The sequence below is a fragment of the Paroedura picta genome, chromosome 9 (assembly GCF_049243985.1).
Source record: "Paroedura picta isolate Pp20150507F chromosome 9, Ppicta_v3.0, whole genome shotgun sequence".
In the NCBI taxonomy this organism is placed as follows: Eukaryota; Metazoa; Chordata; class Lepidosauria; order Squamata; family Gekkonidae; genus Paroedura; species Paroedura picta.
This window is the reverse complement of record NC_135377.1, coordinates 22692062-22709379: the sequence shown is the minus strand read 5'-3', so window position 1 is coordinate 22709379 and position 17318 is coordinate 22692062. Positions and strand designations below refer to the sequence as shown.

General features: G+C 43.4%; 1 protein-coding gene across 4 annotated transcripts in view; it reads right to left on the bottom strand.

Annotated features, from left to right (window-relative positions):
• The window catches only part of VIRMA (vir like m6A methyltransferase associated), a 38967-nt gene that overhangs the window by 5682 nt on the left and 15967 nt on the right, over positions 1–17318 (bottom strand). For all 4 annotated transcript variants that reach the window (XM_077351877.1, XM_077351875.1, XM_077351876.1 and 1 more), the window contains 11 exons: positions 15562–15716; positions 13157–13239; positions 11484–11577; positions 10674–11218; positions 9819–10054; positions 9057–9309; positions 7255–7472; positions 6352–6484; positions 3648–3800; positions 2054–2214; positions 842–938 (listed from right to left, as the gene is read on the bottom strand). In XM_077351877.1, coding sequence (XP_077207992.1) covers positions 842–938; positions 2054–2214; positions 3648–3800; positions 6352–6484; positions 7255–7472; positions 9057–9309; positions 9819–10054; positions 10674–11218; positions 11484–11577; positions 13157–13239; positions 15562–15716 — 2128 coding nt within the window. The remainder of the gene's footprint in view (positions 1–841; positions 939–2053; positions 2215–3647; positions 3801–6351; positions 6485–7254; positions 7473–9056; positions 9310–9818; positions 10055–10673; positions 11219–11483; positions 11578–13156; positions 13240–15561; positions 15717–17318) is intronic.

Genomic DNA, 17318 nt, shown 5'->3' with positions numbered 1-17318 from the left:
ATTCCAGCACAGATTATTAATCACAAAAATGTTACCACAAATCCACCGCTGGGTGCTTTGTGAGTTAAATAAGCAAAATGAATAAAATGACAGCATTTTGATTTCTTGCAAAGAATTTAAGATGAAAATGAGTTATTTCCACTACACAGAATGAGGGCTGTGCTTAGATGTGCAATATTCAGGCTCACGCCCAATTTGGCCTTTTGTTGTTAGCCACTCTGAATTTAGGAAGGGCAGGCATAAATATTTTAGCAGACAGAGCAGTGTGTGACGTAGTGATGAGCAGGTGGGATGGGAGTTGAGGTATGAAAAAAGTAAAACATGTCTATGGGCAAATCCAAGCCTTTGGCCACCTCTAAAATATTTTGTTGGATTCCATCCTAAAAATATTATTTGCCCTTTATTTTATTTATTGTTCAACTCATATACCGTCTTCTCTCTCTCCACAAGCAAGCTTAGAGAGGTTTATCTTTGCTATCAGATACCAGTTTTATCCCTCTACCTCCTTATGGCATAATTTTTTGTTGCTCGTGATATTAACAAATGCTATGGACAGCAATAATCCCTCCTCCCCCAAGTATTAAAATCCTGCTATTAATATTAAATTCCTGCCAGCGTTGTGTAGTGGTATCATACTAGGGTCTCAGAGACCTGGGTTTGAATCCCCACTCTGCCACAAAAGCTTGCTGACTGACCTTGGGCCTGTCACACGTCTTCAGCCTAATTAACCTACCTACTAGCAGGGCTGCTGTGAGGATAAAATGGAGAAGCAGAGAACGATATAAGCTGCTTTGGGGAGAAAGGTAGGGTATAAATTAAGGAAGTAGATAAATAAATTTACCATATCGAGGTCAGTTTCAATTTCTTCAGCCTGGAAAGGTGAGAACCACATAGACTTCAGCTGGTCATCCATGACATCTGCCAAGATATATGCAGTTCTGTAATACAAATGCAGTTTTGATTAATGGTAAGCATTTTCTTCTCCCGCTCTTCTGTACAATCCATACAGGAAAGTTTATGTACCAAAACTGTTTGCCACCTCTCCAAACCTGTTCCAGGCAACTCATGACTAAAACAGTGAAAAAAAAACCAATGACAAAAAGTCAATAACAACCATTTATGCCAATTAAAAACAGAGCCAATGAATGAAATCAAAACAAATCAATAAAGACAAGGCAAAGCGCGTCCCAAATGGGACCTCACCCGGACTGGCCATGCCCACTCTCCGCCCACTTAGCCCTTAACCAAATATGTATACTGCTCCCTAAGCGGTTTAAAGATGGTCCTCGTTGCAAGAACTTTGGATTTCTGTCATTTTGAGCAAGTACCAACTTGGCATCAAACCTCAGGTGGTTTCCTTTCCTGTTGGTTGATATCAGTCCAACAGATACGCGATCTTTGGTCAAATTCTTACCAATTATGTCTTTGAGATAGTCTCCTGCTATATATTAACTTGACACTTTCACAATGTTATTTTATTAGTGACGGGAAATTTGCAAAACCACAACTTGTTCACTTTGGGAGGGGGGGGAGTGGCAGTGGAGTTAGGGAATTTCTGCTGTACCGTGGTGAGCCCTTCATTTAAATCAACGGTCCCCAGCCTTTTTCCGGTTGACGACCGCCTCCGGGGTTGGGGAAGAGCTGCTGGCCCGGGTGCCGCACATGCACGTTTTCACCAGCAGGTGGCGCTAACGCAAATGCACAGATTAGCTGTACATGCGTGTTTTCACCAGCAGGGGGTGCTAACGCGCATGCAAGCAGCTCCAATCCGCTGGTGTGCTGGAGGCCACGCCTGCCTCTCCCCCCCTCCCCATCACAGCAAGAGGTAGCCGGGCTGCGAGCGAAACGGCTGCTTTGGTGGCCGCTTCGCTTGGGGCCTGGCAAACTTCCCGCTGTGGGTAAGGGTAGAGGCAGGCGCGGCTGCTGGCGGCCTGGTACCGAGGCCAACCGCGGGTTGACGACCCCTGATTTAAATGAAGCAACACACAAAGCAGAATGTCATTCATTTTATTAATTCTCTTGCATTAAAAAGAGGGATATTTGTGCACCTTACCTGTTATTGAAAAGATTCTGGAGAGATTCTGGTGGAGGTAGAACTGGCTCCACATCTTGGTCACTCAGGGGACAAGGATCTCCAGCAGATTCCAGCATCTGCCGCAGTCCAACCACGTTGTCCAATAAAGACTCCAGACTGTCATCCTCTTTAGAACGCTCCTGTGCAAGGAACAATCCAGTCTCTTTAAATACCCTTCCTACTAGACAGCCACAGACGGTAATTAGAAATTATTTTTAGGGTCACATTATCTATATAGTACCTTCCCAGTTTGGTGTCAGTATCAGCTTCAGCTTCAGATGCAGCTATAAGAGCTAAGATATATCCTGGCAATTTTTCAATCGATGTCCTAGGCTTTTTTCCCCCCCAGAAGGCAGTTGTAAGAATCACACTGCAGCCCAAATGTTTCGCTACAAACTATAACTGAGAACGTTTAGTCAAGGCTATGGTATTCCCAGTTGCAATGTATGGCTGCGAAAGTTGGACCATAAGGAAGGCCGAGCGTCAAAGAATTGAGGCTTTTGAACTCTGGTGCTGGAGAAGACTCTTGCGAGTCCCTTGGACTGCAAGGCGAACAAACCGGTCAGTCCTAGAGGAGATCAACCCTGACTGCTCTTTAGAAGGCCAGATCCTGAAGATGAAACTCAAATACTTTGGCCACCTCATGAGAAGGAAGGACTCCCTGGAGAAGAGCCTAATGCTGGGAGCGATCGAGGGCAAAAGAAGAAGGGGACGACAGAGAATGAGGTGGCTGGATGGAGTCACTGAAGCAGTAGGTACAAACTTAAATGGACTCCGAGGAATGGTGGAGGACAGGAAGGCCTGGAGGATCATTGTCCATGGGGTCGCGATGGGTCGGACACGACTTCGCACATAACAACAACAACAATAACTGAGAAACTTGACTGTAGTACCCAATCATTGACATGCTAACTCATTATTAGGGAGGGTGTTTACCTAGAATGGGAACCCTGTATTAAGTTTCTCTCCATAACATCTAGTTCAGCATAAATGTCTTGATATCAGTAGTGTGTGCATTTCCTTGAGCTTGTACACAACTGGCAACCACTTGTGGGGTGAAGGAGAGACCTTTATCATAGGACTACCCTTTTCAACAGCAACACATCGCCTTCACAACATGTAGCCAGACCTCCAACAACACGAGAAGCTCTGAAGCAAGCAATGAAACAACTTTTTCATTGGGATGGTTCACAGACCTACCGTTACATAACTTGAATATTCTGTGGGAGGGCGTCCTACAACTAAGTGTTCACCATCAACAACTGCACGTAGGGCATCTCGTGCCATTAGAGCATCCATCTCACCTACATGATTGACCCACATCTTCTGGCAACAGACAGGTGGTACAAGTGTGCCAATTCCTATCTGAACTTGCCTGCACTTGTTACCTAAAGGGTTTCTTTTTGTGCAACTACAAAGCTTGTGCCTCTTCAATTAAGACAAGCCTAGACCAACAAAAGGGATCTATTTTACAGTTTTTTCCATTAGCAACCAGCAACATCTGAACAACACATGTGCAATTCCCCATGATGAAGCAATATATATTTGGACTTTATTATTTAAATCATGTTACCAAAACTAGTTTCTCCAGTTCAAGGAGCAGATTCTCAGGAGCTTCTTCTTTGTTCTGTAACTGGTATTTTAATTCTGCAGTCGTAAGACCCAGAGTTCTGGCAGGATGGGTTCCATCTACTTCCACAAGACTTCCATCATCTCCACAACATCCCTGGGCAACATTAAAAGGTAGATTAGCTGACAGAATTATGCCAAGTTTAAAAGAGACCACACGGTAGCAGCACATCACTGCAGGATGATGAGACCTGTTGAATACATTCTGTGACAATCCAGAAAAATAAAATGTCCCTAAGGAAAAGGTACAAGAGAAATTCTATGAGGTAGTAGCAAGTTAAACTGAGTTAATTGTATTGTTCCCGTTTCATGTAAACTGCCCTGAGCCTTCGGGGAAGGCGGTATATAAATAAAATAATTAAGTAGGTAGTATAATCCTTTCCCCACTTATGTGGGTCAACCCCTTAGAACAGACCAAGAAGGCAACATTTCCCCTCAATATTCATATAACTAAATCACTTGGTGATAACAGTTACAAAAGAACTACAAGTCTTGCAGCATCTAAAAGGCTAAAGAATTTTGTTATTTTGACTGCAGAAGACCAGCGTGGCTACCCTATGGTATTTGGCCACCCCTGCACTCTGGTATTTGGTCACGAGGAAAGAAGCACAGAAAAAGATTTAGTAACTTGTTTCCCTACACTGTGAAGGCCCCTTTTCACATGATTCTGAAAGGAAAGTCACCTGACCAAAAGCAGAGTTCTCCAACATGGTGCCTGTGGCTGCCCTAGCGTCTGCCAACATCTTTCCTGATGCCGAGCAAGTGTTTTTAGAAAGTGGGTGAGACCAGGAGGGGATTTGCATTGAAGGACTTCATTTATTTATATTTTTATACCCCCCTTCCCTACAGCTCTGGGCGGTTTACATAAAACATTTTTGAACATTCAACATAGAACACTATCAAAATCAATATAACAGTATAACAATAACAACAACACATCAACTGGAACAATTAGAACAGCACTTCAACAATAACTTGACAATCCCTCAGTAGGTTCGGTCCCTCAGTCTGGGGGCACCTGTAGGTGTTATGGCTCAGTCAGCCCCACCAAATGCCCTGAAGAAACTTTGGATTGGTGGTGCAGATATTTTTTTATTGCTTTGGAAGCAGTTGCCATCACAGCACAAGGATCGCAACCACATGACTCAATACGCTGTGTGCATGCAAGAAAAGATTTTTAAACGTGTTTGTTTTAAAGGCATCTTGTTATGCAGAGCTTGTGCCTGGAATGTTGATTTATTACTGTTACTATTTATTACATTACCGTTAGATTTATGCATAATCTCACTTTGTGGAGACACAAAATAGCAGTCTCCACCTCCTAAGGGAGGCATTTTGTGGTTGCATCCACCGTCCTGTGTCATAGTTCCAAAGGTACTTATTTGCAGGCTTAAAAAGACTGCAGACCCCATCTCAAAAATGAGATTCAGCCAACAGACATATAGTCTTAACAGGTTTTGATTAGATAATCAGAATTTATGACAGCAAATCGACATATGCCAAGTGTCTTTTTTAAAACGAGCACAAGCAAAAATATATTTTATTAATCCAGCATGAGGGTCACATGGAGAATGACACCAGCTGCAAAGAGAGGGGGGAACCTGAACCTTATTATGTATCTTCCTTGGGCAGCACTGCACTGGACACCAGGGATAAAATATCTTAGTCAATTCCACTGTACAGACTCATTCTACTTTCCCATTCAGTGAAACTGAGGCCTTCAAACATAGAAAACTGAAAACAAAGCTTTATCCATGTTTTCCTCTATTTCTCTGGATAAATTTGACCTCCTCCTTCATGCCTGAAGAAGAACAACGCTATTTACTTTATGGACTGTTGTGGTAGACTACCTGGCAATTCCCCACCTGACCAGGTATGGCACACCCCTGAGCCCAGGAGCAATACTCATCTGGGTGGAGCTTGGTTGGATCAGGGGCAAGAGAGTGCAGCTGTGGTAGACTCAGCAACTGGGCAGCTTTGGCAATCTGCCCTGAAGAAACTCAGAAGGTATGAAGACAATGAACAAGCCTGAATGGGGCAACAATGGCTCTCTGGGCCCAGGAATTTTAAGGCAGGGAGTGGCTGTGGAGAGCAGGGAACAGAGAAGAAATTTGAAGCTGGGGCTATATAATGGAAGGAAAGGGAAATGAGAGGAGGCTGGCTGGAGGAAGAAGGTTCAGGAGCAGAAATGAAAACCAAGCCAGCTAGAAGGAGAAGGGAGGTGGGAAGCAGCCAGAAAGCAGTGGAAGAATAGTCTTAGGGAGGTTCTAGGTGAAGAAGCAGGCTGCAATATTGTAGCTCTTCTCCTTTGTAATTCCTTGTAACCCTGAGGGGGGGTGAAGATAACTACACCTTCAGGTACCTGGAGCAGCCAATTGAAAATAAAAACCATCTGTGCAAGGAAGCAAAGGCTGGTACTTCCAATACCCCAGGGATAAAGTTCCCTTGCTCCACAGGGCACCACAGCTGTTTAGTAGTGCTGAATTGAGCCTGAGTAGATCGAACAAGAGGACAGACTGAGTAGAGGACAGGAGAGGACAGGAAGGCCTGGAGGATCATTGTCCATGGGGTCGCGATGGGTCGGACACGACTTCGCACATAACAACAACAAGATCGGAAAAAACAAATGTCCATGAATATTTACTTACCAACATGTCAGAATTTAGTATCTGTCTCATGAAATCCAAAAATGAAGAGGCAAGCTCTCCAGGGTCCTTACTAAAGCTGCTTACGACTCGCTTCAATACAGTTTGCAGCGCGCCACAGTGTTTCCTCAGAGAACTGTTTGATTTTGAAAGAGAAACATTTTAGTCGCCGAATGCTTTTTTAATGGGCATGCACATGAAGAAATTAAAGGGAGATAAAGCAGCCACACAGAGACAATTTCACAAATGCAAACAAATGGCGGCCTTTGTAGGAATCGGTTTATATTCTGACATTTCTAAAAGTCACAGAGCTGAAGCACAGCTACCATCCTGCATCAGAGCCATCACCTTGCAGATTAGGTGGCTTGGATTCAACCGAGGATTCAGACATTTGCCAACTGTCCCTCCCCGCTATCAATGTCCATCTCCTTCCCCCACACCGTTTTTTGGAGTCTCCTGTTTTCCAGGAATAGCATTTGTGGGGAAGGAGCAATTTGGAGCTGCAGAGAGAGGGGGGAAGTCACACCTCACGGACGACAACCCTTTATGTCGGCAAAAGTACGAGCGCATCCAAGTGTAAAACTTTCAGCTGGAGGCTTGCATATTGAAATTCAAAGTTTTCACATCGAACTTCGAAAGCAAGAATCTGCACAGTGAGAACTTTAACGGAGAAATAGCTTTATGGATTTCTAGCCAAGGACTGGAAAACTGTACGGTTCAGCGCAAAACGACAATAACAACTTTGATACTGATACTGAGGAGTTTGAACCATCTTTCAGCTCCAGTAACTTCCCATTAAGGTTTCTGTTCTATTTTCTCCCTTGTGAGTCCCACTGTAATGACTGGGAGTTGCACCCGCAAAACACACAGGTATACTTAGAAACACCTCGGCATTAAGAACGGTACCTCTTCAAGTGATAGAATCCATAATCGTGCTCTGTAAGGAACATCGTGGTCCTAATACAAGTCACCAAGCAGTTATAGCTGCTCTCTGCACTAGCAAGTGTTTCCATCAGAGAGTCACAGATGGAAGCCAAGAGTTCCTTACTTGGCAGTGAATTGGAAAGCTGCTCCAACTCAGAGAGGGTGCTCTCTGAAGAGCTTGGCAAGATCAGTGCAATATCCTGCAAAAACAAACCACAGTACTGAGAAGATCACTGGGAAGATGCCCACTGTACTTACTGGTCACAGAACTACAGGTTACAGCTGGAAGCCATAAGGGATACTTGGTTATTGACAGAGCATGATAAAAATATTTTAGATAAATGTAAGCAAACGTTTCAAGATAACCCAAAGGCTGGTGCTAGCTCAGTAATTTCTTTAAAAGCCTTTGAACAGCAGCCTTGCCTTAAACTATACCACAAGCTGCTTTAAGACTCACTTCAGCAGCAAAGCTGTTTGCCAAGCAAACTCAGGGAGCTGCTGTTCAGGAAACATAGATCCGAAACATGCCGGGCACCCGGAACTGGCTGCACAGCCTAAAACCTGAGATACAAATGAAAGGGAAACTAGCATCCCTCATCTAACTCACCTCTTATTTGACCTCTTCTGCAAACAGAACAAGAGCTCCAAGAGCAGTTTCAGCTGATTCGTTATTCTATTGGCAGCTCACAAATGCGTTCTTACCCTGACCTCAAAGGCCTTCGAACTCCACAAAATAGCTTTTCAGTAGGTACAGAAAACTTCAGGAGGAAATATCTCCTCTGGAAAATGCTTCTGTTTCTAGCAGGGGTGGCCAAACTGAGGCTCTCCAGATGTCTATGGACTACAATTTTCATGAGCATCTGGTCCATGGACACATTGAGAGCCAGTTTGGCCAGCTCTGGTCTATAGGATCCAGCCCCACTGAGTGTGTGTTTCTAAGTAATACAACATTGGAAAAAAATGTAAACATTCTGTTCTTACACGTGGCTACTGAATATTATAGGGCTCAGTGCTACACTATGAGACCTGCTTGTCTAGATCTTCACACAAGCAGCATACTCATTGTGAAAATAAAACAGTAGACAGGAAAAGATTTTTATGGCACAGCAATCATTAGGACTTATATTGGTCATAATGCATATTTGGGACCAAAGATAGGCCACACAAGGACAAGAAAAACATGACATTTTTATAACCCCCCCCTTAAAATTGCAGGAACAATTATGGCCAATAATTGGAAGTTAGTATTTTTCCCCCAGAATCTAGCATATTATAAATGAAGATGTTCATGCTGATATACCAGATTGCTCCCAAATCTCTTCATCTGAAGTCCTGAAATTCATCTGTTCTCTAATTAATCACCATATTACAGGACAACACCTAAAAGGCACAGTAGTTTAACCCCTTGAAAACTGGCTGAATCTGGCTAAAAGTGAGCTTTCTTAAAAGCCACCTCCCCCCCCCCCCAAAAAAAAACACACAAAAACCCTCAGAACTGTTATATAAATGCTACTGGGTTGGATATAATGCCAGGGTTCACCTGGCATGATTTTTAAACCTTCAATATCTGACACAGACTTCCCTCAAAGTTGGAGAAAGCCCTTGAGCTAAAAGCAAGTTGGCTAAAAAAAAATCTGCCCAGCCTTTCCAAAGACACATCTTGTCTGCCTGGGGGGAAAACAACAACAATAGATACTTCTCCACTGCATTCCATATCTGCTTATACTTGTAAATCCTTGTACACCTAATTTTAAAAATATCAGAATTTAAAACATTTTCAGTACCTGGTCGCAGAGGGATTGCAAAATAGAAGCTAAATATTCCGCACACTGCTGATGAACAACATTGTCCCCGGTGGCTCTCAGCAGAGACAAGAGCTCCTGGAAAACTTCTGCATACTTCTCATCACCTTTCACCGTCCCATTAATTAGGTGCAGAATAGCCAGCTTGCAAGCTTTGTGTGAGGCCATGGCATCCAGCAAAGCAAGCAAGCGGGTCGTCTGGCCGGTGTACTGCTTCTCTTTATCTTCTGGATTGCTGAAATGACACCAACCCTCTTATGAAGACAACACCCACTGCATCTATCTATTTGCAATAATTCTCTAAGCATGCAGATGTGCTCATGAGGATTTCAGCTTCCATTCCAGTGCTTTCTGACAGCACACCAGGTTCCCTAAGTGGCCCTTGAGGGGAAGGGCTCACCCCCGAGGCCCAATCAGAGGGCTGCCCCCAGGCCAATCAAAGGACTGGCATCTCGTCAGAAGCATGCTGCACATCATTTTTATTATATATGATGAGTTATGCCCGCCACAAATGGACAGAGATGGATGTATGGATCCTTTTATTATTATAGATCCATAATAACGGCCAGTCAAGTGATTTGTTTTATTATGATAATTTAGCTTGGTTCAGGGTCATATGGATGGGGGGGGGGGGAGAGGAATCTTTGTCCAAGGAGGCCTTTAGCTGTTCCAGGCAAGGCTGAATCTACTGTGAACAGTTAGGCTGCCACTCAAAGAACCTGTGGATGACAGATTAAAAATTACCTCTGCAGATCTTCTACAAGCAGATCCAGAACAGTTCTTATAATAAGCAGTGCAGTTGGCGAGGCCAAGTCACACAGCTGGACACAAATACGCCTCAACATGTGTTGAATGGGCTGACAGGTGGAGCCAGAGAATGACCGCACTATCTCTTGCAGTAACTTTGCTTGAACGTGAAGATGCATGCTCCATAGTTTCCTGGTGTTGAGAGCCACTGATATGTCATGGGGTTCAATAACCTGCCAGAAACAGGAGATACTTTTTCTAAGGTTCAAACACTGAGATTTGTTGTATAGAAAGAAAATAATTGATGAATGGCATCTTTACACAATGATGCATACACTATCACAAACCTCCTATCAAATGTAAATACAAACATTATTTCTTCCACATGGCTGAAGTAATTCTCCCTGTTTTGGGGAATCTGGAATGTGTGAAATAAGGGCTCACCCAAACAGGCAAATGCTTTATCAAAGCCCTACAGGACAATACCTACAAATCTGAGATAACAAGAAAACGTTGGCTCTCGATAGTAACTTCAAGCATTGTTAATTGCCCTAGGGCAACTACACTAGCGTCAACTGGTGGACAAACTAACCAGACAAACATTTTTAATGAATAAATGAAATATGTCTTTACAGTGAGAAGGTGGTTGACAAATTCTAGCAACTGGCGAAGTCAAGTACTTCCACATGAGTAACAAGGAATTCTATTCATATAACAATATGCTGAATTGACTGATTACTGCCCAGCTCACTTGAAAGTTCTTATCTACACACCTTCTTTGTCTCTTGCCTTTTAATGGAGCAGATCCATTAGTCATTTTCAAACAACTTACTTAAAACTAAGTAAACATACCTGAGTTGTTTGCATGGGCAATGGAAGAGGCAGCAATTCAGAAAGCAGAATAAGGCCCGAGAAAAATCCTTCAGGAATTCTCAGTATAGAAGTGAGAACCTCTTTTAGCATTAGTGACCAAGTATTATTGGCCAATGTTTCTTCTGAGATTGTTAGCTTTTCATTAACACCCTGGGTAAAAGTCAACAAAATATCAACTATATCGTTCTGGATTTTCTGCTCATCACTGTCCAAACGTCCTGAGAGAGGAATGGAACACAGTAACATATGTAAAGAAATAAGTGCTGAAGGAACACGCATATCTTTGAACTCAAAGGATCCTCCCCGAAGTAATTCTGTTAGCATGGTTTTCAAGAGTGTGAGAGTGCATCGAGCCATGGAAATTGTCGTGACTCTATGAAGAGTGGTCCCCATGTTGACATGAAGTCTCCAAGGTTGAATAAGAATGCTGTTCAGCTTCTGTAGCACTCGAATGAAAGTGTCCATTCCTTCAGAAGAGAACAGTTGAATAACTGCAAGGTTCCACTTAAGGTCCTTTTGCTGACCTGCAGAAGTAGGACAAAAAAAAATAATGTCTTGATTTATTGCTAAGATTTGGTACAATAATACATTTTACACGATCATCTTCTACTGGTAGCAGAACTTTCCACTAGGCTAAATACCCTGGAGGAGAGTTCAGTGTAGGCCCAAAGCTAACATATCACAAGTAGAAGCTGATGCAAACGCACTATTATTTATTCTCACTGTTTCAAGGTAGTCTCAGATACTCCAGTAAAAGTGAGTTAAGAAATTCAAACAAATGTATCATACCTTCCACAGGCGGTGGTGGACATGCAATGTGACACAGAACACGAAGTGCAGTAGGAAGACCAACTCCATCTTGGGTCATCAGAGTATCAATATTCTTTGGAAAAAATAATGTGCTTTTAGTGAAGTTCAATATTCAACTAAGACCCTGTACCATTGACTTATGACTGCACAGAGCCAATGTGTGGAGAAGAGGAGTGCCAGCTCCACCTCCTGCATGCAATCAAATTGGCCCCTGCTACTACCTATGCATGTGCAAGCATTGGCTTTGTCCAGTGGGTTCACTCTCACTTTATATACCTTTTCCATGAATATAGATTATAGGTTATATTCTAATCTAACAGGCAGGCTTACTTTGCTCCTCTAAAACTGATCAGCTGCCTTCAATCTTGCGCAGCCTATAGTAATTTAAAATCTAGAAAGTAAGGGTACATCATTTAATAGTCAAGACACACCAGTCCTATATTAAGCAATCTTAATCTTCGCTTAAGAACACAATAGGCTTGCTGGGTCACACCAAGCCCTTCCATTCCAGGGTGCTTTGCAAGAATCTCAGCAACAACTAGGTGGCCCAGATACGGATCATATTTTACCTTTTACCGCATCCAGCACAGGCATTGTGACTAAGGATGGGTACAAACCTGAAAGTTATAGTTTGGTCTGGGGTTCAAGGTGTTCCCAAACTGAACCTATGAACTGAGCTGAACCAAAAGCCCCAAAACAAACCTGCCATTTCATGTCTGTTTAGCTTCTCCCTACTTAAAAGCGAGAGGGAGCAAAAGGATCCACTAAAACAGTTGCCAGCCATTTAAACCTAGCAGTCAGGGGGTCTGCCCAGCCATTTAAACTATCAATTTTGTTCCTCCTCCCTCCAAGCAGTGGGAAGCAAAATGGAACACTGAAATGGCAGTCATTTCAGAGGTTCGTTTAGCTTCCTCCCCACTTCAAAGCAGGGGCAAAATACACAGTTTAAATGGCCATTTCAGCAGTACATTTTGCTGCTTCATGCTTTAAAATGGGGGAAGCTAAACCAATTGGTGAAATGGCTGGTAGCCATTTCAGTGGCCTGTTTCACTTCCCACTGCTTGGAGGGAGTGAAATGGACAGTTTAAATGGCTGTCAACCATTTAAGCTTATGAACTGATAATCAGACTGCCCTGCTCAGCTCCAAGTTTTAAATGGCTCAAGTCCCCAAACCAGACAAAAGCCCAGGAAATGTTTGGGTGTGGCACCTCCCCCAAACCAGGCAAAATTTGTGATGAATTTTCACTTATAAACTAGTTCATGCCTATCCCTAATTGTGTCACAGCAACATTCAAAATGGTTATTCAATGTAATTATTGTAAAAAATACATCTATTTTGTAAAGCTGCTATTTAAATAAGAAGAACATATAACTATACTGTTTGAAATAACAATAATTTAGAAACATTGTCTTTCAATATCCTAAACAAGCTGTAATTCTGTTTAAACAAGGAACTTTTAAATAATAAAATAATTCCCAATAAATATAGCAGTCTTTGTGCCATTCCTATACATTTAAACTGCCATCTAATGAGTCACAGAAGTAATCTTGCTACATACAAAGAAAAGTCACACACATTGAAAAATAATAAACAAATAATCTATTGGTAGATATTTCTTTTTCAAATGGTGGATGACAATTTTTTTACTAACCTGTTTAATATACTCAATGAGATTTGGGATACAATTAATCTCAAATCGAAGGGTTTTCAAAGGCTCCAGCCATTTGCCAAGTTCTAAAAACAAACAAGGCAATTTGATTAATCTAAGGGGACTACTATACCAGTTGCTGTTGTAAAACAGTTTTTACCAAAATACTAAGCAATACAGCAAAATGATAGCCCTTTAGTATAGATCAGTTTAGCATTCAAACCAGCTCTGAATGTCTTCAGCTCCAATGAACCAAATTCAAATTTGCACGTGAACCAAATTCAGATGTTGGTGTTGTTTAAATTATTCAGCTGTCATGCTACTTATTCAGTCACCATGCTACTTTTCAGCTGATATTGTCATCAATCCAAAAATCAGAACAGCAACAACACTGCTGAAGATCCAAGAAGCTCCACTGCTGAAGAATGCATGAGCAAAGATCGGTCATTTTAATAAATACAATCAAGGATAGGCAGACATTTCTTACCCCACAGTCCTCTCTTATGTCCTACCCAAAAATAAACCAAGTTCTGATCTAGGCTTTAAAACAAACCTGTGACTAAATTGTCTTGACTGTACTTAAGCCTAAAAAGGATTTTGAAAAAGGTGGTTTAAAATAATGGAGTCGTCTTCATGCCATAAAAAGGTAAAGGTATCCCCTGTGCAAGCACCGAGTCATGTCTGACCCTTGGGGTGACGCCCTCCAGCGTTTTCATGGCAGACTCAATATGGGGTGGTTTGCCAGTGCCTTCCCCAGTCATTACCATTTACCCCCCAGCAAGCTGGGTCCTCATTTTTACCGACCTCGGAAGGATGGAAGGCTGAGTCAACCTTGAGCCGGCTGCTGGGATCGAACTCCCAACCTCATGGGCAAAGGTTTCAGGCAGCTGCCTTACCACTCTGCGCCACAAGAGGCTTCTTCATGCCATAAAAGGGCCAAGAACTTTGAACAATCCTCTATCCTGCTTGCCCAAACAAGTAGTTGTGATTAGCAAATGAAACATCCCATCCCTTGAATTGTCACTGTTAAATCCCATCATAGCTACACATGCTCTTAATACTGATCAGGTTTTAAAATGCTACTGTATATATATGCTATTATCAAAGCCCATTTTAAAAATGGGCGCATTTTAAAAATGGGCTTTGAAAGGGGCGGCAGGCAGGAAGACGTGAGAAGGTGGTTGCTGCTCCCTTTGGCCCCCAAAGCAAGCTAAAGGGAGTGGAAAGCCCCCCCCCAGAGGTGACAGGGTTTTGCGGCCCACAAGGAGGCTGTAAACTCCCCCCCCCGGCTCCCTCCCAGCAGGAGCGTACCTGCAGGCCGCAAAGCCCTGTCGCTGCCTCTCTCCTCGTGGGTGACAGTGGAGGCCGCAGCGACAAGGCTTCTAGCAGGCACGGAGGGAGGGTGGGAGCTGGAGGGGGAGGGCCAATCAGGGTGGTCCTGGACAGACAGGGCCCTGGACAGTCTCCTCCCAGGAGGCTGTTTCCCAAATATATAAGGGAGCAAAATAGTGTTAAGGATATATATACTTAAACCCACCTTTCTATTTCAAAAGAAAAACCACCACCAGTGTCTAACAAAGAAATATTACAAACACATTGGTTAAAAACAGTCAGTTCTTTAGGTATGTTGACGGGATGGGGCAGGCCTATGGAATTCTTTCTTGCTTCTCTTTTAACAGCAGCCCACGGCTGTGCCATATCCGAAACAGTCTTGGCACCCTCCACCATTTGCTCTGCAGCACAGGAGGATAATGGTGAAGGGACACAACAACAGAACTCGCAGCTCATCCGGGAGCTTGTTCCACCAGGTAGGGGCCAGGCGTACCTCCCAGGGGGCCAGGACTGTCAGCATATTCATACCTGCAGAGTGGAGTGCCCTGCGGTGGAGCATAAGGAAGAGGCGGTCCCTTAGGTAAACAGGGCCCAAGCCACATCTTATACAGATGCATCAGCTCCATATTCACTAAATGGAGATAGAGGAGCTGCTTGAGGGATAACAGTGGTCACAAATGTCTGCCTCCCCTCAAAGACTAAGCCAGGGGTGACCTAACTGTGACTCTCCAGATGTCCGTGGACTACAATTCCCATGAGCCCCTGCTAGCATGCAGCATCCACGGGCATCTGGAGAGCCACAGTTTGCCCACCCCTGAACTAGGCATTTCCTGCAATTATCTAACAATTTCCTCCAATGGACCACAAAGCCAGTGAGCCTTTTTATAACAAAACCCCTCTTTAATAATAGAGGGAAGAACACAGTCTTCATTGAACCACCAGAGTCATCTGTTCAGAGAACGGGAATCTCATTACGCACATTATCAAAAAACAGATGGTCACAAAATCCTAATTACAGACACTGAAAACATTTCTTCTGAATAATCTGAACTGCCCCATATTGACACGTAACGTACCTTGCAATTTGGTGTTATTTTCATCAGCCTTGCAAAGCTTCAAGAGGACAGCCGAGAACTGCTCCAGCATTTGGACATCACTCGAGGACTGAACCACCAGCAGAACAAGGATGCAGGCATAATTATAGGCAACTGACTTCTTTGACTTTGAATCACTGGAACAGAGGAGGTTTTTTTAAATGTCAAAAGCAACATCAAGTACCACAATAGCAGCTTTACATATTCCAGGTTTTATCGACATCTCTATTTGAGCAGTGGAGAATGAAAAAGTTCTGTCACGGTAAGTGGGAAGAGAGGCTGTCATCCTGCCATGGGTTCATTTACTTACAATTAATTCATCTTTAGAAACTTGGGCTTGGGTTTTTCTTCTTCCTGTTTTCAGAACGTTGGCCACAATCAAGCAATGGCTCCAATGAGGGTACAGACAGCACTTACAGCTTTGAACTCAGTACATAAATCTTACAAATACTGCCAAGGGCAAACCTGTGTCTCTACCACAAGCTACAAATATCTGAGTAGCTCTGCTGTCAATTCCCTCCTTGGAATGCTTCTGCCAGTCAATTCAGCTTTTATTCGTAAGAGTTATTCTGGGGCAATGATGTATAAGAGGTATGCTTTGGGTGTACTCCACTAAAATGTCCCGATTCGGCAATGGATTCTCAGTTATCCATCAGTTATGGATTCTCGGATGCAATGATTTTTAAACACTTAAATCTGGAAGAGAATATATTTTGATGCAATAAAAAAATCCACAAAAAACATATGCCGCTGTTTGCATAAACAGTATTAAAAGTCTTCATTTTTTGTCTCAAATATCTATCATTTTAACTTCAAGAGCAATTACTCTGCTTTAGTTCAACAAATAAACTTTTCTACAAAAAAAAAGTTATTTTCGTTTATGGGACAAATCTGTCGGAATGCAAGGCTTGCTTCGCAGCCAAATTTAGACCAATTATGAATAAAAAAGGAAGGAGTACTATTTTTAAATAATCAAATTTATATGCCACCCTTCCCCAAGGTTTCCAGGCGGCTTAAAGAATTCATAAAACAGAGTTAAAACATTTAAACAATACATTTAAAATAAAACCTAGGAGTACATATTTTCCTACTTAGGCAATGCGGAGCAAACGGGACGGCAGCACAGTGTGGGGCTTCACAGACCCAGCCCGTCAAGCAGGCCGCTTCGCTGGAAGCGCCTGACAGCCGGGCTGCCAAGGGCGCGCACGTGTGCAGGTGACACATATAGCGGGTTCGCTCAGTGCGTCCAGGCCGCTGGAAACGGAAGGGGGGGGGCGAACCAACAGACCCAGAGGGCAAGGGAGGGCACAGCGGCCCACAGCAGTCGAGGGGCCGGAGACCGCAGTATGGAACGCAGTGTGGCCGCAGTGGCAGCGACCCTCCCCGATTATGCACGCTCTCTCTCCGGCGCTGCATCTGGTTGCATCCTGGCCGGGCTGCAGGCTTCACTTTCTTCCGCGTTTCCCTAACGTGGGTTTTTTGGCGGCCTGCATCAAACCTGCACTTGGCCTCTGCCAGCAGCGTGCATTATCGGGGATTTCCGCCACCGTCATTCCAGCTGTGCGGCAGACCTTCCCCTCCGTGCATAATGGGTCTAAGAAGAGCAAAGAGAACATTTCCAGCACCCTACAATTATGGAAACCTGGTTCATTACTTTTAAGGCAGTCCTTTGTAAAAGGAGAAAAGGGAAGGATACTTAGCAAGATTCCATAACATGGCATACTGAATTCCATCACAGA